This window comes from Venturia canescens, chromosome 1, assembly GCF_019457755.1.
Source record: "Venturia canescens isolate UGA chromosome 1, ASM1945775v1, whole genome shotgun sequence".
NCBI lineage: Eukaryota > Metazoa > Arthropoda > Insecta > Hymenoptera > Ichneumonidae > Venturia > Venturia canescens.
The window spans coordinates 34,748,367-34,773,406 of NC_057421.1; the positions used below are offsets into that span (position 1 = coordinate 34,748,367).

Here is a 25,040-nt window from a genome sequence, read left to right on the forward strand (position 1 = left end):
GGCAAGTGCATGCCTAAGGCATGTGGTTTAAGGGCACTGGAACGAAGCAGGTCGTTGCATTTTCATGGTGCAATCGATCGTGTCATGCGCACTCATCAGCTTTGATATACTCATTCCTATGGAGAAAGAAGGCGAGCTCTTCCACTCGGTATAGTCACTTTACACGTCAATGAATATTTATGCCTCACGGGATTTTTATTTCTTTTCAATCTCGTAGACCTTCAATACACTTCCGAATATTTGATTTTGTAGCTGCTACTTATTCCCTCAATTCAATGCATTTTTTCAATGTCAGTCAATGCAGTCCGGATGATTTATTGGCCTGCATCCGAAGATGGATGCAATGTATCCATAATCGGTCCCTCGTTATTGTACACGAGGCGAAACTACCTTAAAGATTACACTGCGCCAGGACGATCGCATCAACAGCAAGAATTTTCATGTGTTTACTAAAAATACATAAAAAACATTTTACGTATTTACAATTATGACGAATTTTTTGTAAATACATCAAAATTCGTCATAATTGAACATGCTCCTCTCCCTCTCCGGATTCCCGGTAATTTTTTCGGTCTATAAAAAAGAGTAAACATGTTTTCGATTTCTCGATCTCATGCGCTGCGATCTCATACGAACTGAAAAGCTGCTCACCCAGTTTCTTCAACAGCATTTGTATAAATAATAGAAGCTTTGATTTATAACGAAATCGTTACGAAATTTAACGAAACATGAATCGGCGACGGAATTCCTATCGGCTGATGGAGGTTCATTACACATTCATTATCGTACTATTATCCTCAGTACAAATGAACGTCGCTTATTGTTTACATGGACCCCGAGGCACCCCGTATCACTTGCTTCGATAACTGTGATATGGAAATTTAGACACGCTCCGTTTCTCGAAATATTTCGTACCAGCTTCGAAACCATTGTGTTCTGTTTGGGCTCATGTATTTGCACCACTGGAATGGGATTATGGAATAATTATCGTTATTACTTGACGGAAATTTGAGGCTGTGAAAAATGAAACGCGTCAAGATAATGCAAGCTTATTTTTCATTCCCGATTCTTCAAGTCCTGATCGTTCGATACTTTTATGCAAAAAACATGCACGTATTTACGTTTCCATCGGAACTCCCCCTTTGTTCGCGAGTTTCGTGGGACAACTCCGAGACGCGTTTTCTAACGATTCCAAATAACCAGGTTTGAGGGTAAATGGCCGCCACCGGTTAATCGAACATCATAAAATGAAATGAAAATAATTCCAGAATCAGTTCTGACCACGTGGTCCGATTGGCTCGAATCTGTCCCTCTCATTCGTGACACCATCGCAGATAATATTAAAACTTGTTTGTTCTCTCGATTCCACGTTCGTTCAGAGACGTTTTATCGTTCTTTATATATCCTGTTGTCTGTTTCGCGTATGTGTATGTTTCGTATAGCTGCACCCATAAAAACGCGTATATAAACACTCAGCATTCTTCTCTCCGTTTCAAGAAAAATACGAGAGGCGATTGAACAACAATTTTTCTACACTCTCATTTACAAACTATCAGTATTCCTACATATTTAATTGAACTCCAATCATCTTTCGTGACGTACAAACGTTTTTTTCTTGCTCCTTCGTGCCGAGTACACGCTTCGTATGTGGTTGACGAGTTTTTGTATTTATGCCGTAATCTAGTGCTCGTATCAAGAGACACGGTAGCGACTCGACGCCGCAAGAATTGGAAAAGGAAGCCCGAGCTCTGCTGCACTCTTGTAAACAAATTTCCATTTTCTTTCTCGAAATTCACGACAAAAATGTGAACATAAAACTGAAACGGAGATTATTCAAACTTTCTTCTTTTAGTTTTAGAGTTTTTATCATAAGTTCGACATTTTTTTAAACACCTATCCATACTCAGTGTCGCAAGTATTAATTATCACTGTCAAAAAATGTCAATTGTGCGCCCGCGGAGGGTCTCCCCTCTCTTCGGAGGGAGGGGTTTCTTCCCCGCCGGGGGCTTCACCTACTGCGACTTCCTCGGCTCGGATCCGAATAGTACACGTGTCTATGGCAAAGCTAGAGTAGCAGGTCGAAATTTGTCTCTCGCATTTGAGAGACCATCACAGATGATACTAAAACTTCATTGATAAACTAATTAATAGGAAACGTAATAAATATTTAAAAAACGGTAGAAGTGTAAAGGGCCAGGGTTCAGCGATAGCGGTAGTTGAGATCTCAGATAAAAATTTGTTTATTCGCATGTGCACGTGGCCAGGTTCAATGTGAGGAAAAGTCTCGTTTGTTATTGAAATATTCGTAATTTTCCAGAAGGTTTTTCGTCTGCATCCTTTTTCGTTATCTTTTCTCTGAAAATTTGTCTCATTCGAAATGATCTTTCACTCCCCTTCGTCTTTACTCTCGAGTTGGTGCCTCGAGATCGCGCACATAAACTTTGCGCATAAGCTCCCCGCTTCTCCGTGCTACTCTTGGTTTTTAATACCCGTTCCTGTTGCTGTTGCTGGTGCTCCGCTACTCCACTATGTGGTACGTGGCTTGCGCCTGGTTCGTTAGCAGGCTGGCTGGCCCAGTGGCCAGTAACCATCTCGCGCAATCCAGTACTCCGCGAGCCGCGTGTCGCGCTTCAGGGTCATGTGTAATGCTTCTCTTTCATCTTAAATACTTCTATGCGCGATCTGACACATCGTAAAAACGTAACCTTCGAATCGTCTAACTTTTCTCGTCCATTCGAATAATAAATTGTACGCGTGATTTAATGAAACTTCGCCGATTTAAATGTGAGCATCATTCATCGCGTATTTCTTGCGTACTACGAGCGTGTATATATAGCCACGATACGCGCGTTGACCTCATCGCGAAAACTACATTTCTTCCGTCCTTTTCATGCACCAATAACGGTTCAGTGACGTCTACGAGTTGTGCGCTCCGTTAGTGTTTTAATGTTTGTAAAGTTGAAGAAAAACGACACGCTTCCTCTCCCCATCCTTGGCCCGAAGTTCGCGAGAGCCCGAATTATTCAACGCTCTTCTTTCTTCAATTTTTCAATTTTTTTCCCCATTCATCATTCTCGTTTCGATAGTCGCTTCGGAAGCTACGAGCCGATGAGAATTTAGCCTCGCCGGACACCTGCTGCTTGTTGCACAAACTTCTCTCGCGTGTCATCGGTGCTGCTCTATGGTCGCACTTTGACCCCTTTATTAACGCCTTTTTTAAACCTCATTACTATACTTGATTTATTTACATTTTTTGGGTGACTTTTATGACGACGATGTACGATCGGAACAACTGATTTTCCAGTTTTTCATCGTGTTTCAGCCTTTCGGGTATTTTCATTTGATTTTTTTTCACAGGGAATACTATGTTCGTAATTACACATTTAGCTCCGTCGTTAAGCGTGTAATCGTAGCAGATTGCGGATGTGGTTCACCCAAATTGAAACGATCTGAGTCAGTGATTTCTCGAATTGAAAAAGTTTCTCAAACTTCGTAATGCTTCGTTTCCTTTTATTATATTTACCGTTGTTAAAATCGTCAAGAGCTGGATAAACACGAGTAAAAAAACTTGAGAATGAAGCACAGGAATGGGAAAACCTGATTTTTGTAGTATGACGAATGAGGAAAGTCAGAAATCACTCGCATAATCCTCGTTGTAATAACAGTTCATCAAGAAATATTCATCATTCATTTCTTCCGTCGTAGTCTTCATAACACTATCAAGTATGATTGCACAATTTGATTTGATTTGACGCCAGAAAAGTCGGATAGGCCGAAGAATGAGTCCTGAAATTGCAATTTCATACGACCTCGTTATACCAAATCTATTAGAAAGAACGAATTTTCTTTGACGAAACAAAGGTTTCCCATGAAAATCCAAAGTTTGCTTCCGCGCGGACGTCAGATCGATCACTGCATCGTGCAATTCGCCCCATGTCAAGGCCAGACTAATTTCCTCTCGGATAGTTCAAGCCCCCGCACAAGCTGCAATCACAGACAGACATTTAAGTCTAAATTCGATTATGAATGAAGTATAAACAACAAATATGAGTAGGAATATGTATATGTACGTATGAGCCTAATGTTGGGCCACGTCATCGATTCGTGTAATCGTTATCGAGCCTATTGCATCGAGCTTACGTGCTCCAAGTTCAAAATACCACAGTGGACAAGCACCACGCGAATGAGCTATTCTTGAACTCCGATCATCAAACGAACTGTTGCAAACGTAGTGACAGTAATGAAAAAGTATTTACTCCAAATTATTTGACTACTGATAGAGTTTCTTTTCCATTGCATTGAAAAATTGTCCCCAAGCTCGGTAGCAATCATTTGGTGAAGAGAAATTTAACTGTCCAATTAAATGAAGTCTTATCAATAATCTTCGCGACGGAAGTCGACGTCGTTTTTATTACATCTTGCGACATACTTTCCAGACGTTTTCATTGGGTATCGACGGGTGTGTCGTACTCCGAAGCCATTAAAAAATGTATTCGTGCGTGCATTGCACGATTCTCATAACAAATATCGCATTTACATAGTTAAATATCAAACTGTGTCGAAGCAGAGTCACATTATCTCTTCAAAGACAACACAACTCTTGATGACATGGGCAGCTTGAAACAAAGTATACAAAAACTTTGTACCCCAAACAAAGATAAAGAAAACAGGAGAGAGAGTGAAATCATGTGTGTGTGTGTGTGTGTGAGGAGATGAAGAGTCAAAGAGGAGGGTACGCGCATAATATCGGTACTCGTACGAAATATACTCGCTTTTTTTTACGAGTTTATGCTCGGCCTTCGACTCTGGACCGCTGAGCTCTTCTTTTCAGCGTTCACTCTCCTCCTCGTCCCTAAGCAAGAAGAGCGCGTGAAACAGAAGAGAAAACGGACGGAATACGTAAAAAAAAAAAAAGAAAAAAAATTTGGCCATTGCATGCATAGCAGCTTGACACATGGCGTCAGAAAATACACTCAAATGAAAATACGAAAGAACGATTAACAGGCTTTATCAACGATAAGAATTTAAGAGACTTGACGCACGCTTTAAAGGCTCATTGAAAAATTATTATTCGATCCACTCTTTTAGTTTCCATAGCTATTTCAATTTATTCCAATCGATCATTTATGAAAGAGATTCCCAGTAGAGTGTATACTTTGAAAATCGATATCGTGCGCGCAGTATTCCACTTTCATTTTTTCATTCGCCGTTATCATTATCATCAACGAGATAGCTATACGAATATAAAACCTTTTCATTGGTACTTTTCACGACCCGTTTCACTCGAATTCCTGCTACGATCTTGTGTTATTGGCAATAGAAATTGTTGATCTCGTATTAAGTCTAATAAGAATAAGAATCTCACGAATCTTGTGTCGCTCTTAATCAACGATCGTTGCCACTCTTCGTACAACTGATTAAAATATTCGGAATAATTACCCTCCTCTTATAACATAAATATACACGAAACGATCGCGTAGCGTCAATTTTCATTGCAACACTTATCGAAAAGTGCGATCGAACAATGTAAAAAATCGTTTGGAATTCGTTTGCAAACTTAACGATCTTGTTTCATTTATTTTTCTTATTTATTCACATTCTCATACGTTATGAGAGTTAGTCTACTCAGTTAATCCAACATTTCGTATGATTTCATACGTTATTACTCTCGCACGTGAGCACTGTCTTCACAATCTCAAGAGTTCGCGCGTCCTCAGGCTCCCTTCGTTATACCGCCTACGTATATTTATTAAGTCTCGTTTGCTATTGTAATATCGCGTTTGGTCAGTCCTGTTCATACATCTTTTTTAAAATTCTCCTCACGAATGGAGCGAAGCACGAGAGTCCAAAGATTGTGTGGTGCTCGTGTATGCATGGATGTAGAAAGACGAACACCACCTCAAGGTAATTGAGACAAAGAGACGAACCTCACGAGGGCACCATGAAAATTTAACCAGACAAATACATCAAATCTTCGTGTATTCCCCATCCCTCTGACTGTAGTTGAATGCCTCGCAGCGAAATGATGCATTATTTGCATCGACTATTCACAGCTTCTTCAAAGCATAGCATTTTTTCATATTTTCATTTATTTCTACGCAAGTTTACGAATCCAATTCGGTTGATTCTCAATGACTCTTGTAAGAGAAGAATATTTATTCATTCCTGAGTTGAAACGACGTCGAGTTCGCAATTAGAGTTATCGTAATCGAGAAATGATTGTCGATATTTTAAACGGTTTTCCATTATTTTACTTGAAGATATTACGAAACTCACTCCGATCAGTGTTCTACTATTATTCATTAATGAAGCTTAGCAAAGTGCACTTTAGATACGATGGTTCATCGAAGACAGTAATTAATATTTAATATTCCATTGCGATTATTGAATCGGAAAAAAGTTGAAGATGCAACTCATAGAAAAACATCATTAACACTTGCGAAAGAGTACAGTCAAGAAAGGGTGGGGATCAAATGTTGGAATGACTAAAATTTCGAACAGCTGAAATCTCGAATTTATAAACTTCGAATGATAATATGGAGACGGATAGATTCGACTAGAGCTTTGAATGCCGAAAATAAATAAAGCAGAAACTGCAAGGTTCGAAGCACCTTTACATCGAAAATAGAATGTAACAATCGCCCATAGGACGATGACTAAAATATCGATTTTTCGAAAATTCGACTATCACTCTTTCGATTCATAAATTACTATAGTCAGCGATACTGTGAAAATTCACAATTTTGAAAATATAATAACGAAAGATCAAATATTACTGAGGTTGAAATACTGAAACACCAAAAAGTCGAATGGTCAAAATAGCGAAACGTTAGAAAGTCGATCGATCAAAATAAAGAAATGCAGCGGAGCTCCAAATACACGTGTCTCACTCACTCACTTACTCAGACCGGTGATCTCCAATTTTAAACATCGCCATTTTGACTTTCGCCTTTTCGAGCTATCGCTATTCCGCATATCCAAGTTTTATAGGCTCGAAAAATTCACTTTTGATTTTTTGCTACTCTATATTCTGGTCTGTCTGTAAAACAATTACTCTCCATTTTGAATTCGAAAATATGAACTTTTGACATTCGTACGGTCTGTAAAAATTGCATTCGAAATGCAAACTATCGAAATATATATTTTCGAATACATGCGAATTCAAAGAAAAAAAATTCGATTAAAAACGTAATCTGCTAAAGAGTCGATCGGGAATAAGAATTTCGAATTACTTATTTTTCTCCAATCTTACATGACGAATTTATTAATTTCGAAATATCGACCATTCTACAATTCGGTTATTCGAAATTTCGAACCCCACCCGTCAAGAAATATCAATTACGTTAAAAAATTGAAATTCAACATTCCTGATAATAAATTACTTCAAATGAGTGAATCCTTTGGGGGTTTTTTTTTAATGAATTTTAACTCGTTGAGTAGACTTTGCTGACAGCGACAGCCGTGTGGTCAGTTTGTGCCTCCAGCGATTTGCCAAGTTATAGCGCTTTTGGAACTGGACATTGCGCGGTGACACTCCGTTTGTCTGATCGTAAGAAAGTCAGCTCTTCTGCTTTTTTTCCTGCGCGGGCTATAACTTTATACGTTCCAATCGGATCAGCGCCGAGACAGAATTCTACTCTCAAAAATTCGAGGAAAAGGTCAAGCCGTTTCGATATTCGCGCTGCTCGGGAGACCGTTTTCTGGGGATTCCGGATTCGACGAAACTCGAACGACTGAGACTCTGCAAAAATACAATCTCTGCCTGCCAGACAGGTTTCCACAGTTTCCCTTGGCCCCAGTGCAAATGCGATATTGTAACGCTTTCGTAAAGAATTCTTACGAGAACGAGGAAATTAGACGAGTGCTGAGAAAAACGTTTGTGGGATGAGCAATGACTCGCAAATGTATGCACGAAAATATTGGAAAAAAATAAATAAATATCGGATTAAGGATGATCGGTCATGACTTTGGAGTCAAAAAAAGGCCCAAAATGATTTTACTCGTAGCTGTTCTGATTTACGTTTATTAGCGGTGTTGAATATTCGTGTTATCGATTTTAACAAGCATAATTACCGGCACACAAGTATTTCATAGCACAGTAATTCATGAAAGCTGAAAAAATTATATCGTCAACGACTCTAAAGTTTTCTCCATATAAGAATTGTAAATAAAACGCATTTGGCAACGTTGCGATTGTAATATCCTGTATTTGCGTTTGAAGTAAAACTCGGTTATGACCACTGGCGGCATCCATCTGTTAGTTGTGACGTTGCTACATTTTTGAATACTGCTCCGTCGTTCTCACAATTTCCAACCGGAAATGAAAACTTTTTTGTAAAATTATTTTTTTAAATCCTGGCGAGGCACGATTTTTCTACTTTTTACCAAATTCTTAATTGCCCATTCTAGAATAAGTTTTTTAATGAATAATCTTGGATTTTGAGCGAGAAAAATCGTGTTCATGGCCCTTCCGGTTGATCTTCTTCCATAAACGACGTGTTCTCGGTGCCTCAAAATGCTCGACTATGCAATTTAATTGCAAAATAACTGAATGGTCGATCTCCCCCGAATGTTGCTAATCGTCACGTAAAATATTCATCTACATCATATAAAAATTTCAGGTCAGAATCTTGGATTCGACCTGGTGATCGATCATCCTTAAAATGGTCGAAACGAAGTGTGCTCGTTTTCAAGAGACGGTCCTAATTTGAAAAATAAAATTCTATTCAAATTTCCAACGCGGGGACAACCGTGAGAAAAAAGTGGGAAACTCAAGCTGTTAGAGAGACTCTAGATGAGATGCAAATATGCATTCCCGTGAGATAGAGTTACGGCATATGCATAGTAAGCGCGATACAAACGCAGATTCGACACGATCTCCGATCCTCGAGCGTTCCATGGCGCGGCGCGTGTAAACATCCTCGAACGCGAAATTTACAGTACCTGGCTATGTTTACGTTTTGTCGTCGCCTAACGCCAGACCTCTCGTTTTATTATATATTTCATTCCGTTTAAAAGATATATAAATCTGTTATTTTGGCCGGGATCCAGCATCCGCGAATCTGCCAACTTCTTATTTTCGATTTTCGCAACTCTTGAGAAACAATCGATCGTTAAACGAGCCCAAACGTATCTATCGTTTGAAAATTTTCCACGCGAAGCTACGTTCGCTTCCACCGAACATTTGAATCCCGAAATAAAATCTCAATGGGTTTGCTTTTTTCAAAAAATTAACATTTCTTTGCATTATAATTGAAGACGCTGACGAATATTGCGCAGTTCACATTGCGAGCACGGTGCAGCGGCCGCTGAAGCTCGAAATTTACTCAAAAAAATGCGAGTTCGTTGTTTAAGTACTCTAAGCAAACATCTACGAAAGTATATGAGCTGAAAAAAGAAAAAGTCGTGCGACGGATCGAGACGAGAAAAACATCGGTCGCCGCGCGCGCGGCCAAAACCGTGTCTGTGACCACACGCCGTTTTTAATCCACATGCTCGTTCGTCTATTCCAATGTCTTTTGGCTAGTCAAATACAAACCGGAAGTATGACTGCGCAGGCGCCAAGTTCCACATGTTCGCAAAATTCTTACCATTTTCAAAAGGTAAACGCACGCGGGCAAGCCATCGAATCTGTCCTTGTTATCGAGTAAATTACACCTGGATTCCTCAACGCGACGAGATCTTTTCGCGCTCCGATATTTCAACCGAAAGTTGAGGCCTTGCTCGATAAATATTGTACAGGCTTACTTATAAATATAGACACACCGAGTACATACATCACTGGCGTTTCTGGCTCCACTACAATTTTTTCTCCTACAATTCTTCTCAACATCCTCCCAGCTATTTCGAAGCCTCGATCCTCCTCTTTTCTCATTACGCTCTCGCTACTTTTGTGTGCATATTTGCAGTCAACGTCGTACCGTAATTTGCTCATCGGAAATCTCGATGCCTCTCTATCGAGTATAGACCAGGATAAAATGTTGTAGAAACTACTCGGAGGGGCAATGATTTCAAAAAATGGGAACTCAAATTCGAAAAATATTTCCTCTCGGTTTTCGTTCTCCTCTGGTGAGACTCGTAGGAACCGAAAGTGTCTTCGATGGTCCCGATTTTTCGGCTCAAGTCTCGCGACAGTCAGGTCTCAGGAATGTTGTTTGTCGGACGAGTTAATTTATTTCAATCTCAATTCGCACGGCGTCCCTCATTCGTATTCTTCAGCAATGCCGTGTACATAACGCGTGTTTATATCGTATATAAATTCATATTGTATATTTAAACACGTGTGTTGTACATAAATAGTGTGTGAAAACAAACACATACGCGGGCTTTGTATATACTCGAGAAGTACCTCATTCGTACGTCAACTTTTCTCGTGCGCGAGCCTTTCCGTTTGCTTACTTCGCGCGCACTCCTTCGCCAACGCGCTATCGATTTCCTCCTTCGATCTTAACCAATCCACCAAATTTCCTAATCTCGAGTTCCGGAGTCGCAAGCCTTTTTTTCTTTCGTCGTAGTTTCTCTCGATCGCGTTCGAAACGAGTGATGATCAATCGACGTGTAGTTGGAATCGAAGATGTTTCAGAATACCACGATAACGAGAGCCCAAGGCGATTGACGAATAACAAGAATATCAGTGAACTTGAACTATAAATTGTGAACACTTAAAATACCATTGGAAGGTGAAAGTTGTGCGCGTGTTTAGCGATTGTACAAACATTGCGCTAAAAATATCTTCGAAAATCGAGAAATGTGCTAAGTATCGATAGGAAGTTGAAACGACAGTTAAAAATGTGTTTCATACGTTGTCTCTTGATTTCAATGTGCAACTACTTTTTGACAGCGTTGCGAATGTCTCGGGACATTGACGAGGCATTGATGACGAAACGGTGCTGATTAAACTGTAAAGTGTTTCATACGAATTGCCAATAATCTCTCTCCATTGTGTCAGTGTGCTTAGAATGGACAAGAATAAAATTTGTATTTCCGTTTTAGAAGATTAAACTGAGTGGATGATAGTTTTTCTCTTATTTTTAAATCGTTGAAGATTTGTTGTTCTCGGTGTTGCATGCAAAATTCTCGGGCTCAAAAACTTGGAGCTTAAAGTTCAAACGAGTTGCTTTATCGTATGCGCCTCGGATGTTTATTCAATGAGACGAGCGATCAGAATACGTTTCGAGTCGTTGAGACTGACCTACGACAAAGATCGAGCAAAAGTGAAGCTGTGAGTGTGTTGTACGCTTGTGAAAAAGGAGAGAACGAGCTAGGGATCAAAGGGGAGAGCGAAAGCGAGCGCGAGAGAGAGAGAGAGAGAGAGAGAAAGAGAGAGAAAGGATGCTTTTTAGACGTCAGGTCAGTGAACCGACCAATGGACCCGGTGGGACCGGAAACGCCGGCAAGACATCGGCCAACGGACCGGACGTCTCGGTCCAATCAACAGCGACATCCGGTGTTGGTCTCTTGGCCCATTGGTGCGCTAAGATCGCGACTAATGTGAAGAAACGACAAAATTTTAGTCCACGAACTTTTCTCAAAAAAGCCTTGGTACATTTTTCTAAAATACTACCTCTGCAAATTTCATTCGTACGACTAATAATCATGAATATATTGCGAGTAATCGTTTATCGGAGATTTAAAAATCTAAGAAAACCTAAGCGTTCTTTTCATTTTCTTCCACTCAACCTTGTGCTTGTACTTAATATCATTTCTTTTATTGTTTACAGTTGCCTGTCGTCGATCCCTTCTTGGAAAAAGTCTCACTTTCCGATCTCGGTAAGTTACCAAAATTCATTAAAAATTTATTTAAAAATAATTTAGTAATCGAGTTCCTTGGGTCGAAATCACGAGCAATGATTCAGTTCGAAAAATCACTGAAAAAATTGAAATTTTGCAACGCATCCGACGACTCAACATTCAATAATTTTTGTTTTTTGAGTGAATGATTTTTCATCTCAGCAGCTAGCACCTTCGGAGAAATTCGTAGAGACTATCTTTCATTTCATTACTTCCAACGAAGGTTTTTTTTCTGTTCGTAACAAAATACATCAGTCATTTTTCTGTGAGTGAAAAGCAACTCCTCGGACGGAAATCAAAGATGAGCAAACAGGTTTTCTCGTAGCCAAGCTTTTCTCAACATTTCTCTCAATTGTTTTTTTCTACATCGTACTTCTATTAGGTAATTGAAAATGTACGTGAAAGCAAAAGCCTTTAACTTCCTGCTTGAGAGCTTCGCTGTGGAAATAAGAGTTTCCTAACAATGTTGCAGAGCGGAAGATGAGGAGCTTGCGAAAAGGAAGCAGTGAAAATCAAATACAATAACATCGAAATATCGATTACTCAAGTTTTTATAAAATCGTGCTGAGCAGATTCGAACAACTGTCCGATTCCATATTCAACGATTATTGGTTCGTTGGTCCAATAATCTGTTGCACACGATCAAAGATGAATCTTTCCAACGATTTTTTCTAACGGTGTATTGAATGCATGAGATTTCGAAAAATCGTACGCACTTGATATAAGTCGACGACGCTGGAGTTTGCAACGTTAAAGTCCAACAAAATGAACGAAAAAAAAACATTTTTAATTCACCAATTTTTTATATCACGAATTACTGGAATTATTGGAGAGTTTTTTCAGATCATTTCGTTGGACTCCATCGTTGCAAATTTCAGCGTCATATAAATCGGTTATATATTGACAATGAGACTGGCAGAAAATTTCAACAGATTTCACTTCCCATGAACGAAGCTTCATACTATAGTCGACAAGTTTTCATCTTCGTCAGAGTGTTGACATCGAAATGTGATAATTGAAACGAAGTTTCGTACGAGCAACGTAACATAGGAGCAGTCCCTAGATGTTTTAAAGGTTGCCAAACATTCTTGACCATCGTCACGACTCTGTGCACCCAATTCCGGTTAACCGAATGAATGGAGGGTGTGAAGTATAGCCAAACGTGACCGAGTATGCGCTGTGAGCGAGGATACCCATAACCCTGACCCACATGTGTTGTCCCTGTTGGAGAAGACAAAAAAACAGTTTCCCTCGAGGATTTCCGAGGGAGGTCGAATGTAAAACTTTTTTTCATCAACGTTTCCCATCGGTAAACCCGATAATCCTCCGATTGTGTTTTATCGTTGCAACCCTCACTGAACTTCATCAACAAAAAGATCAATTCTGCTTTACCGAGTGAGGAAAAATCGGCTGTGGGTATTCGAAGGCCAAGCAAAATTAAAGAATCATAAATTCCAGGAGACTCGCTGCAACGATACTTCAAAAAGCTCATGAAAAAAAGTCGTACCAGTCTCTTGAAAAAATTATTCTTTAAAATGTTATGCCACCGAATTACATTACCGCACCGTTTGCTACACGAAGATTTACGTCATGGACCATTGAAAAAAATCAGAAATACGTAAAACTCACAAATTTCTATGGTTTTTGAAAACAACAGCAAACTCATTCCATTTTTCGCTCATTTCCTCGGGTTATTTTTCTCCATTTTTTCTATTATTCCTATTACAATGAGTCGAGTAATTTTCCGAATGATTCCACGAACGAAGCTTCGCAACGATCGAGCGATCGAGGTTCGAACAACTTCGTCGCATCACTACGCGGTCTGCGAATTGTGCATTCGCGTGAAAAACATTCCCGATAAAATATTATTTCTCCGCCGTGTTTACATTTTTAATTACATGTATGAGCGACAGCCGACGTATTATTTAGCTCGAGGGAGATTCCATTATTGGTTTACGAGGCTACTCGACTGTACGCTATCTGCACATTATACATAGTGCATATGGAGTTTCGTACATATATACGCGTATATCGAGGTATATAATATACCGAAGAAGCTTCCTCGGTTCGTCGCGTTAAACAAATTGCGTTAATGGTCGCGCTATATCGATTAGTTAAGCCGCTGGGAAATACATCGGACACATCACGGATGTAAGTCTAAGAGAATTATGTTTTCGAGTCGATGACACGGGCTGATGAATTTCGAGAAAACAATTGAGTTTTTCTCAATAAAATCCCTGTCGTGTTTCGATGAATAAAAATTCATAACGATCCTTAGCATCCTTAGTGTCCCACTCAAATGTGCGCTCGAATTATAACGAGAAGTATCATTTTTTTCTTCTTCATTTTCTCTGAACAAATAAAAATGGGACGTTCATGAAACGTATTGAATAACGCTCTCTTCGTACCCTCTTCTTTCTTTCTCTTTCTCTCTCTCTGTTCCGTCATTACCGAGGCCTTGCCTCTGCTTGAAACGATCCCTTTGAGCTCAGATATACGCGTTGTGTTGCACACTGGAAACGGATATTATCGATCAGACGTCGAGCGTGCGTCGTCTTTGAGCATACCGGCTTTTCTGTTCCGATCGTATGTGCCTTATCAGCGTCATAGTCTCGGAATCACTCATCCGCTATACTCCGGTTATCGTTGAATCCCGACGCGATTCTCTTCGTCTCACTTTCGTTTTTTATTTTTTATACTTTTTATTTAATACATAGTACATGAAAGCTAAAAAATGTAGAAACGTCGGGCTCTATAAATTTTCTCTTTTTTCGAGTAAACTCGATAGGAAGGAAATGATAAAATTTTATTATTCCGACATGCTCGGGTCGACATTGCGATAGAAAATACTTTTGAGAGAAGCCGACTCCTAGAGACATTTGCTAATATACATAGTTCATTATTCTTGTGTCAATGACACTCTCAAAGAGAATCAGCGAGTTATATATAAAACGGTTGGCATGATGCTCGTGATAGGTTCACCCGAATTTTCTTGAAAACGAGACGGACGACATAATAGCAGGGTGGCGTGTCAATCAATTTCCTTTCGTATCTCGAGCCTCGGAATACAAAAGTTATAAATAGATTTTGCCTACCTCCGAATTGCTTTACAAATGGCTCTTTTCTCCGCGGTCATTTGCATACGCAAATTTATTCATAGGAACATTTTACCCATTTACTTTCAACTTGCTCAATAATTATGTAAAACAATTAATTTTTCGTGAACTTTTCGTTATGCCTGTCCGTATTACAAAAGTTTTCATTAAAATATTTGTGCAATGGAAAAAGTAACACTGCCACTGGACCGAACACTTATTCAGGCCTATCCCGACGTTTCTTCGCTGCTCTGGAGAAACCCAAATTCACGCAATCAAATTCCGATAAACGAACTTGCCAAATCTCGGAGTCGCTAGATCGATTTGAACGGAGTAACGAGACGCGTCTATTTGGCAATAAACTGTGGCAAACGATGCCAGAGACTTTTTGGCCTTGATTATTATTCCAATTTCTTTCATTACCAATGTTGGAGCCATTACTTCTACGGCAGCTAATACTAACGTTTGTTTGGTTCCGCATGTATTTCATATTCATTGCCACATATTTAAACTGACGAGGCCCTGCTCTCTTTTGATAAATCTAGTATATAAATATAAGTTCGCGTTATTCTCGAATGGATTTATATTCGTTGTATTCTAATGTGCGAGTCTGAATATTCCCAAAACGAGAATCCTTTTTGAAAATGAAATTGTGTATACGCAGGTGTAAATTATTCGTGACTAGGGGCGATTAATTAGAAGCTTTTCATTATCTTTTTTCTCGTTTCTCTCTGACCTCTGATCCTAGTCCGGGGATAAAATAGGGTTGAAATATATTTCGCACGCGTTGCAGTGATCTGACGAGTTGGAAGTGCGCATTTCTTCATTGGCTGCACCCGATAAAATAACAAAGTCGGTAACTTACCGTAAGAGGGAGCTCGCAGCTTATCGACCTTGCGATCGAACCACTTTCGAAGCAATAAATCGATTCCGCAAGACCGTAATTGCAGTAAACTCAAAATATTTTTATCGCATATCATTCTACAAAGGTTTTCCAAAATGTTTCTCAAATTTTTCATTACTTACGCAACAAATGGACTTTGTGCGTGTGTGAAAAAATGCTTAAAGTTGATCCGCATGGTGGGAGAGAATGTTGAATTCAGGAAGATTTTTTTGGCAACGTAGATCAGGCAAAAGTGTTTTATCTCGTGTTATTCTTGGCTCGACCGTTCGGCAATGTCGACGATGAAGAGAGACGCTCGAAAAGCCGGGAGACGAGAAGAAGCACCGTCAACCGCAGATGAGGAAGACCGGACCGAAGAGACCAGTCATACGGTTCGTTTCCTACGAAACCGAACCCTTTTGTTTCCGGATTCCGTCGCGAGAATTGTTGTTCGAAAGACGTAAAAGATCCATGAATACAGAACTTATAGAATTCGATCCCTTCAATTAACATGTTTTTCGTGAATTTCGTTTCATGCACGGTAGCAGACTAGAAACCGCGTGCACATTATCGCCGCTCTCGAAACTTCATTAGCTTTTATTCCGCATTGTTTGCTTCGCTTCGCTCCGGCTCGATATCTCGTTTCCAAAGTCGTCTACTTAACGTCAGATTAGGAGTTTCAAAAAGTCCTTCAACCCCCTCGCTTTTTATCAGATAACACTGATAACGGGCAGCGACCATTCAACATTGTTTTTCCGTATGTACCTCACACCATGCGTCCAAACCACAACGTAATTTGATGATGAAATTTAGTAATGCAGACCGTGAGAACAACATTCACGAGTACAAAAGTCCATCAATTGCCAGTCGGACTCCCCACGGTTAAAGCCGTTTATCAAGTACCTTGAAAGAAATGATCAAACTTGCGACAGTACTTAAAAAGCTAGAGAATGCGTTTTACATTTCCGTCTAACAACTAGTCTACATTTTCTTGGTTCATTTCAAAATTACACGTCAACACCTTCTCTGGCACCGATCGCTCGTCAATTTGTTTTCATTTATAATTAGCTACTGGCCTACGTATACGTTGAATCGATCGTATGCCCGACCCGAGAATCAGTCAACCGTTTCGTATACTCGAGCCCGAGTTTTTTGTTGCAAGGCTTTGGGTCGGTTAGTACTATTGACACGAAATGCACTTGCAATAGCATTCATTTTCTCGGATACTTTCCTATGTGGAAATATTAGTGAAAACTTTTCGTAGCTCGAGCGCAAGACGAAATATTTGGCAACAAAATCTCTACGAATGCGGAAGCCCGTAGCTTATTCGATGCATACACAACATTTGAAAAGTGATTGAAATCTGTGTCAGAAGCTGTGAAAACGCATGCAAATCTCATTATTTTTTGTTATCTTGGACAATTTATCTCTCAAGGGCGAAATATAACTTAAAATTCATGCGCACAGAGAACTTTTTGGCCCCCGTTTGCCAACGTCCAGTGAGGAACGCACGAATAAACGTGGATATCTCGCGAAAACTTGGCACAGCTCTATTTCGATCGAGCGGTCTCGTTTCTTCGACATCTTCGAATCTCGAGCGCATCCTCCGCTCCAAATTAAACGGCAGTCTTTCACGATGTACAGTTGAAAATGCGTCTTCTCTATCTTACCTCAGGAGGCATTAACTATTCTATAAATATAACTACGACAGTTCACGTTTTGCTTGCTCTATGATTGATTAAAGAGCGATGTAGTTAAACGCGATTCAACAACGAGTACACAATTGTTTTTTTTTCCACGCCGTTACGAGTTATCAGCCATGTGTTCACAACGATCCAATGGATTGATATTCTTCATTCATTCTTGAAGTAAATAAACAGTATTTTGGAAGAAATATGTAAAGTCTTCACCAAAATGTGTGGGTTTGAAAAATGATTCATTATTATTTGCAATAAAAACTAGAACTTTGAATTTTGCCATAGAATTTCGTGATCCTCAAATGTCGGGTGTGATTCTCAAAACAAACGATCGCGTGGATCGAGATGAAGTGATAGTGAAGAGAATTTAAAAAATCCTGAAATGTATTAATTGAAAAACTGCTGTATCTTGGCGATTGGAACTCGCATCTAAATACCGGAAAAAGCGTATCGACTATTTCTCGCGATTATGATTTAAAATGAATCGATAATGAGTGAGTTTATGACGAGAAACTTTGACAGCTAGCAGAAACATTAAATGCCGATTGTACGAATGCGATGATATTTTCGATAATAAAAAAAATGAAGAATGACGTGATTGAAAATCTCGAACATATTGCGAATCAGTAATTGACTTCGAGACGGTTTTAAAAAATTAGCAAAAATCTCAAGAAGCACAAAAAGAACGCAAATCAACGGTTGTTCAAGTGAAGTTGTTTTTTAAATCGTATATTCAGTGATGATTTTGTACGACAATGTTGACCTTGCATTATTACTCAAACGCGGCGGGAATTCGTGCCGCTATGCGTCAGGTTGGGGTTTCCTGGTGGGGCCAGGAAGACGAAGATCCCGTTTATTCGAGAGATTTGATCAAAGAGTTCGACGTTGAAAATCCTCCATTGGACGCCGAGCTTGCCTGGATTCTTTCCAAAGGTAAAAGTTGATGACTGATGGAGAAAGGACTCCACTTTCTACAGTGTTCAACGGGTTCGAAATACTCTGCCCATAGTCATAAATAGACAATCCGTTTATTATTTTTATTCAATAATTACATTTCAAATCCATCTGCAATGGTAACCCCAACATCTTCAATAAACGTTTAATGCGATAATAATGGTATGAAAAATTGAACAGCAAATCCGAGCCAAGAATTGACGTATCTATAGAACGATAAATAATTAAACGAATTTTCGAGAAATTTTGGGTTTCTATTAAATCATTAATTTTAGTTGCGAATTTCTGATGCCTCTTCATTGCAGCACGAGAGCATTTCTCGCTGTCAACATTTCAACGTGTTAGACATTAATCATCCAATTCGTTGACACTCTGGATGGAAACGTTTGTTTCAGCTTTTATATAATAATTGTGAGTGGTTACGAATTCATTGAGTTTATTTCTAGGAATATTTCGCTGTTAACACGCAGCTGTGGAAGCTTCATGTTTCGATGGCTTCCGAGAACTTGGAAGTTGTTCATTTTACTTTTGACTTTATATAGCTCAGTTTGATCTTTCGAGTTAATTTTTTTGCTGAACCTTGAAGTATAAATAATTTCCGCAATACTTTCATTCGCTTTTCGAATGAATAATTCTTATTTCATGAATTTGGCTAATATTCATTGCCAATGTGACAGCTGCAAAACTCTCAGACCGAAAAATTTTTCATTTTTTGCATTCACGACATTAATCTGAAATTTCAGTGCATTCGATGCTAACAGCATCGAAACTAATAATATTTGTATCTTCGATCCAAACAAGAAATAACAGAAAAAATGTAACAGTCAATTTTCTCCTTCCACTTGAATCCAGCCTTGCGCTAACTCGTTTTCCTTGTTCGGGTTACATACAGTTTGTACCTTCCTATCCCCGCCGACGAGACGACGGGATATACCACCAGTTCTTTCATGTTGGAATCAGTCGACGCTCGAAGTTTCTTTGTGCGTTCACACAGAGAATCGCTGCTACACGAATGCGGAATAATTTTAGTGGCACCATTCATTAATCCCTTATCGACAAAGTGTTATCGTTATCGGATCGAAAATAATCGTACGTTCGAATAATAAAAAAAAAGCTGACTGTAACTGTCTCGTCCAACGTGAATTCGCTCCTCGCGAGACTATAGTTTTTCACCTTTTGTATTGATTCGTGAGACTTCCTGTCCTTATTGCTCGCGCTATTTCGCCTGTGGAATCGAGCGAAACATGAATTGCATTCCGATCGTTCGCCAATCCTTCTCAATTCTATTCATACACAGTGGACGGTAAAAACGTGCCTACGAGATACGAAAAAATCTTTATTATTCTCGTCCTATTACATGCGATTCGAAAACTCTCATTGGGCGTTGAATCTTCGATAATACTTCAATAAACCAGTGAAAAAGTCATTGTTAAGTGCAATAAATATCGATCTAACACAACGGAATAAAAAAAAACCTTGTTAAACTAAAAAAATAATTCATGAGCGTCGTTCAAATATTTGAAGTAAATAATCAATTGATCAAAATCACGAATACCAGTTTTTTCCAATAACTCGCCCTAAAAAATTCTTGAGGAATGTGATATCCTATAAGTTGCAGCGAATATGCGACTTAAATGAATAAAAAAGCGCAGATTTCATGGTCCGTGGTCCTCGTAAAAGAGAATTAAACTTGGGAAAAAAAAAATCTCATCTTACTAACCCTAAAAGTCACTTTATCGTATCCGTGTAGCCTATACACAAAAACGTAGAGCCCGGCAGGATTTCCTGATTACGGTTAATAGTCATAAATCACACCTCGGTGAGACGAAAGAGTGAATGATTATTCGTCATACACGTGTATATGCCCCCCCCCCCTTCGCCCGTGAAACTGAGAAATTCGTGCGCGTACAATGAATCGCGATAAAAACTAATTGAAAAATATTGTTTTTTATTTTGAAAATTCTTCTACCATGTCGCAGAAAATTCCAAATAATTTAGAATAATACCGTTCAAAAGTGCTCTCTAAGAGGTTATTGTGCGCAGTGAATGTCTATGACCCCCCTTTACTGTGAAGTTGGCTTTCCCCTCGTCATAAGCAGATTCCACATATCCGAAGCCGCGGACTCGTTTCGTTCGAAACGCGCATGACTCAAGTTTATTCTTGATTTCTAGTTTGGGATTCGATTGAAATTGTCCTTATTTGCTGAACTCGATATTTCATGCTCATTTTGCAGGAATTCCCATTGAACGTATATTTCTCGTCAATTTTTTGAATTTCTTTCGTGACTTGACTGTTTGTCGTGACTGGCTAAAGTCCAATAAAAATGCAAACGATCTTGTTCCATGTGATGTTGCTCATTTCGTCGTAACAATAGACAATTGTTATTATCGTTGCATCGTCATAAAATGAATTCACATTGAAAACGTTTGAAAAAAAAAAAAAAAAAATAGATTTTCACCGATTTGAGAATGGAATGAATGCAATGTCATAAAAACTAAAATACGCAATATCAAAAACCAAAAATTATATGGTGTAGTGGAATTTTCAGACTGTCGCAAGCTTAAATCAAACTGTGCATTCAATAAAAGACGACCAGTCTTCACGACGTCGTTAACAAAACGAACAATCGTTGTCTCACATGACCCAAGGAACAGGAAAAGATAAAGAATGTTAAGGAGAAACAGGAAAGCTTTGCTATACTGTGAATTGTTTGGACTTACAGAGGAGGACGAGTCGCAGATATTCGTGAAGTTTTTCAAATTTCACAAATGCTACGACCTCATACCAACTAGCGCAAAACTCGTCGTTTTCGACACCCACCTGCTCGTGAAGAAGGCATTTTTCGCGCTTGTATACAATGGTGAGATGAAATATTTGTTATACTTTACAATGATTTTTTAAAAGAATCGAATCGGAACTGAAAAACGTTAATTGTATTTCAACGAATTCGAGTTTCAATAGTTGTCGAATTCTTACCGTTCGAGATAAAGTAATCATTTTTTTGAACTGTTTTTTCTCAGGAGTACGAGCAGCACCATTGTGGGACAGCTCGAGGCAACAGTTCGTTGGAATGCTCACTATTACAGATTTTATTAAAATTCTCCAAATGTACTACACGAGTCCATCGGTGACGATGGAAGAGCTGGAAGAACACGAGCTGGATACCTGGAGAAGTAAGTTAAACGATGTTTAGAATATTTTTGTTTTTTTTTCGTATAATTTATTCCAATTTGTAAGTAATCACTCCAATGGTGATAATAAAGTTACATTTCTAGAGAAAATTTTCTATTCAACTTATGTCTCAAAGTCTTAGAAAAACAAAATGATATTCGTGAAATTTTATCACAAATACTAAACGTTTAAAAATAAATTATTATTACAGAAGTACTAAAGGATCAGGTGAATCCTTTGGTAAGCATTAGTCCAGACGCATCTCTCTATGACGCCATAAAAACTCTAATCAACAATCGAATTCACCGATTGCCTGTGATAGATCCCGAAACTGGAAATGTTCTGTACATTCTGACACACAAGAGGATACTGAGGTTTCTCTTCCTCTACGTGAGTATTCAAATTTCACAAACAAATGTGCCTCAATCAGTAGCGCAAGTCGACTAGTGTTCGATACCTATTTATCTACAATTTTTTCATAAATTCTATATTTTGTGATTAAGATCAATGCTATTTGATTACGTTTTTCAATGCAGTCACCAAAAAGTACTCGTGCAAATCATACGTACAAAATGAATAAAAGGGAACCATCGATTGACAAAATTTTATTTGTTTTTACTCTTTCTCTTATTATTGTTATCATTTCAACATCAAGTTCTCTATAATCATTCGATATCTAATGATATTTTAATACTTCCCACAGATCCACGAATTACCTAAGCCTTCCTTCACGAACAAAACATTGAGGGATCTGAGGATAGGCACTTTTGACAACATAGAAACGGCCACCGAAGAAACTAGCATAATTTTAGCTCTTAAAAAGTTTGTGGAGAGGCGGGTATCGGCGCTGCCCATCATCGACACCGAGGGAAAATTAGTCAACATTTACTCCAAATTCGACGTTATCGTGAGTTCACGCGTTCTAAGCATTTGAGATCATAGCATGAAATTCGTATTTTCTGATAAAATCATTTTTTCGTACACGTATAGAATCTAGCGGCCGAAAAAACGTACAATAATTTGGACGTTTCGTTGAGAGAAGCCAACGAACACAGAAATGAATGGTTCGAGGGTGTCCAAAGTTGTAAATTAGACGAAAATCTCTTCACTGTCATGGAAAAAATTGTCAGAGCGGAGGTGAGTTGTCTTGGAATAATTCAAAATCATTATTTTCATTCAACGCGTTTGAAATTTATTGAAGGATTTATACAATTTGTCATTCCTGTTTCTTTATGGATAAACCATTTATGCTGATTATTTCATGAAAAAATCTTGAGGCATAGTGATTCTCAAAAAGTCTGAATAATAAAACAAAACCAATTGTTCAGCAGCCAGTCGGATGATTAATTTTCTTCAGGAATCCTTTTGATTCATTTTTCTTTTTCTGATATTTCATATTGTTTATTTTTATTTGGAAACCGTATTCGATAAAGTGTTTATTCAATGCCTCAGTGTTTTTATACACATAATATTGAATTTTCAATGAAAATTGCGTAGCCCACGATATTTTATTTTTACACTACCAGATAAAACTAAAGAGAGATCGTCTTAGAAAAATTATATTCATTGCCGAACATCACCGAACTCAGGTCAAACAATAAAGAATTGGAATTGTTCACTTATGAGTAAATTTATTATGTTTAAAAATTTATTTATTATGTTATAAATTTATTATGTAATATAAAAATTGGTGCCCCGTTAAAATTTATCTGTTTTGAATATTTTCAGGTCCATAGGCTAGTCGTGGTGGACGAAGAAGACAAAGTTATAGGAATAATATCTCTATCCGACTTACTATTTTATCTCGTACTCAGGCCTTGTGGTAAGTATTCGAAAAATGTTGAATGCGTAGCATATCCGAAATTTTAATTAACATCATTGACTATTTACCTCAATTGTTCAATTATTTTCTGTAATATACTAGCAAATTTTTCAAATATGCTTCAATGTTCGACAATGAAAAACATCGTATTGCTTCTTACAGTGAAAAGTTGTGAAATTTCTTAGAATGTTTGTTCTCTGTTCCAGGCGAAGATGGCAGTAACAAAGGTAGCTCCGTTTCACTAAGAGCCCAAGATTCAATTCCATCGAAAGCACAATCGGAAGCTTCTCTTGGTGAGGATGAGCCGGAAGTTGACAACGAGGCAATTGAAACGAATCAAACGGTAGAAGTTCCGGGTACTCCTAGTCCGCCGTTGAGTCCAGCCGCATCGGACATATCCGAGACTCAATCCTCGATGGTAAATCAACCGTCGGAAACAAGTTGGCGCGAGGTGACAGTATCCGGTGGCGAATGAAAAAAAGAAATACCAATCGCGTCGAGAGCTATGCGATTAGATATGCTTGTTTGGAAAATTAAGCCCTGTACCGGTACCCGCTTCGTTTCATTACACATATATTGTACATTTATCGAACCGGGAGAAAAGATCCACGAGAAAAATTGAGATATCAATCGCGTAGTGATGGACTTTTCCTTTTCTTTTTGTAATATTTGACAAAATTTGATCATCGTTGCTTCATAAATACTGCGTTTTCTATCCTTTTTTTATTAGCAACAAGTTAAATTGAGGAAAATATATAAGATTTCCAGAAAAAAAATTAATAAACTGAAGCAAAGGAAGGGAAAGAGAGAGAGAGAGAGAGGAGAGGAGAGGAGAGGGATGGCCTCCTCAAATTTTATCTTGCCGGGGTAACAAATATAACGCCGGTAGATTAATCGCAGCGTAGTACAAAAGAAATTATAATAATAATAAATGAAGAAAAGATGCGGTCATGATTGAGAATTATGAGTATTTTAAAGCAGCACGATTTTTCGTCGAGACATTGTACAATGTGTGATCCCCCTCTACTTGCCATAGTTGTTCAGGTTCAAACAATTGCTTTTTCATAACACTTAATTAATTTTTAACCAACAGTTTCGGTAACCGAGTTTATTACCGTTTCAATGTAGATATAAAAACAAATATAAATATATATAAAAAATATAAAATTGAAGGAAAAAAATAACTATTTGACGCGCGGTTTTTGGTAATTATGTAGTTTGATTACTTTTCCGAAAATCAACGAAAGAAATTTTTTTTTAGCATGGACGGCTTCGATTAGTTACCATTGATGATATTTCGTCGGGGGAGGCTAACATTTTCCATAAAAACCATGTGTTTGAGGTTTTGAAGTTATTGGAAAAATATGATGAAATATGGTATATTTGAATATTTTTGAGTTCACAACACGACAGAGCGCGCGCGCGCGCGCACACACACACACACACACACACACACACACACACACACACACACACACACACACACACACACACACACACACACACACACACACACACACACACACACACACACACACACACACACACACACACATATACACACACACGTACACACGCACGCACGCACGCACGCACACACACACATATACACACACACGTACACACA

General features: G+C 38.6%; 1 protein-coding gene across 3 annotated transcripts in view; it reads left to right on the forward strand.

Annotated features, from left to right (window-relative positions):
- The window catches only part of SNF4Agamma (SNF4/AMP-activated protein kinase gamma subunit), a 134,364-nt gene extending 110,145 nt beyond the window's left edge, over positions 1-24,219 (forward strand). For all 3 annotated transcript variants that reach the window (XM_043432247.1, XM_043432232.1, XM_043432240.1), the window contains 8 exons: positions 11,721-11,769; positions 21,143-21,280; positions 21,441-21,593; positions 21,803-21,981; positions 22,295-22,498; positions 22,582-22,728; positions 23,320-23,413; positions 23,620-24,219. In XM_043432247.1, coding sequence (XP_043288182.1) covers positions 11,721-11,769; positions 21,143-21,280; positions 21,441-21,593; positions 21,803-21,981; positions 22,295-22,498; positions 22,582-22,728; positions 23,320-23,413; positions 23,620-23,888 — 1,233 coding nt within the window. In that variant the 3' untranslated portion in view covers positions 23,889-24,219. The remainder of the gene's footprint in view (positions 1-11,720; positions 11,770-21,142; positions 21,281-21,440; positions 21,594-21,802; positions 21,982-22,294; positions 22,499-22,581; positions 22,729-23,319; positions 23,414-23,619) is intronic.
- Positions 24,220-25,040: the final 821 nt, after the last annotated feature.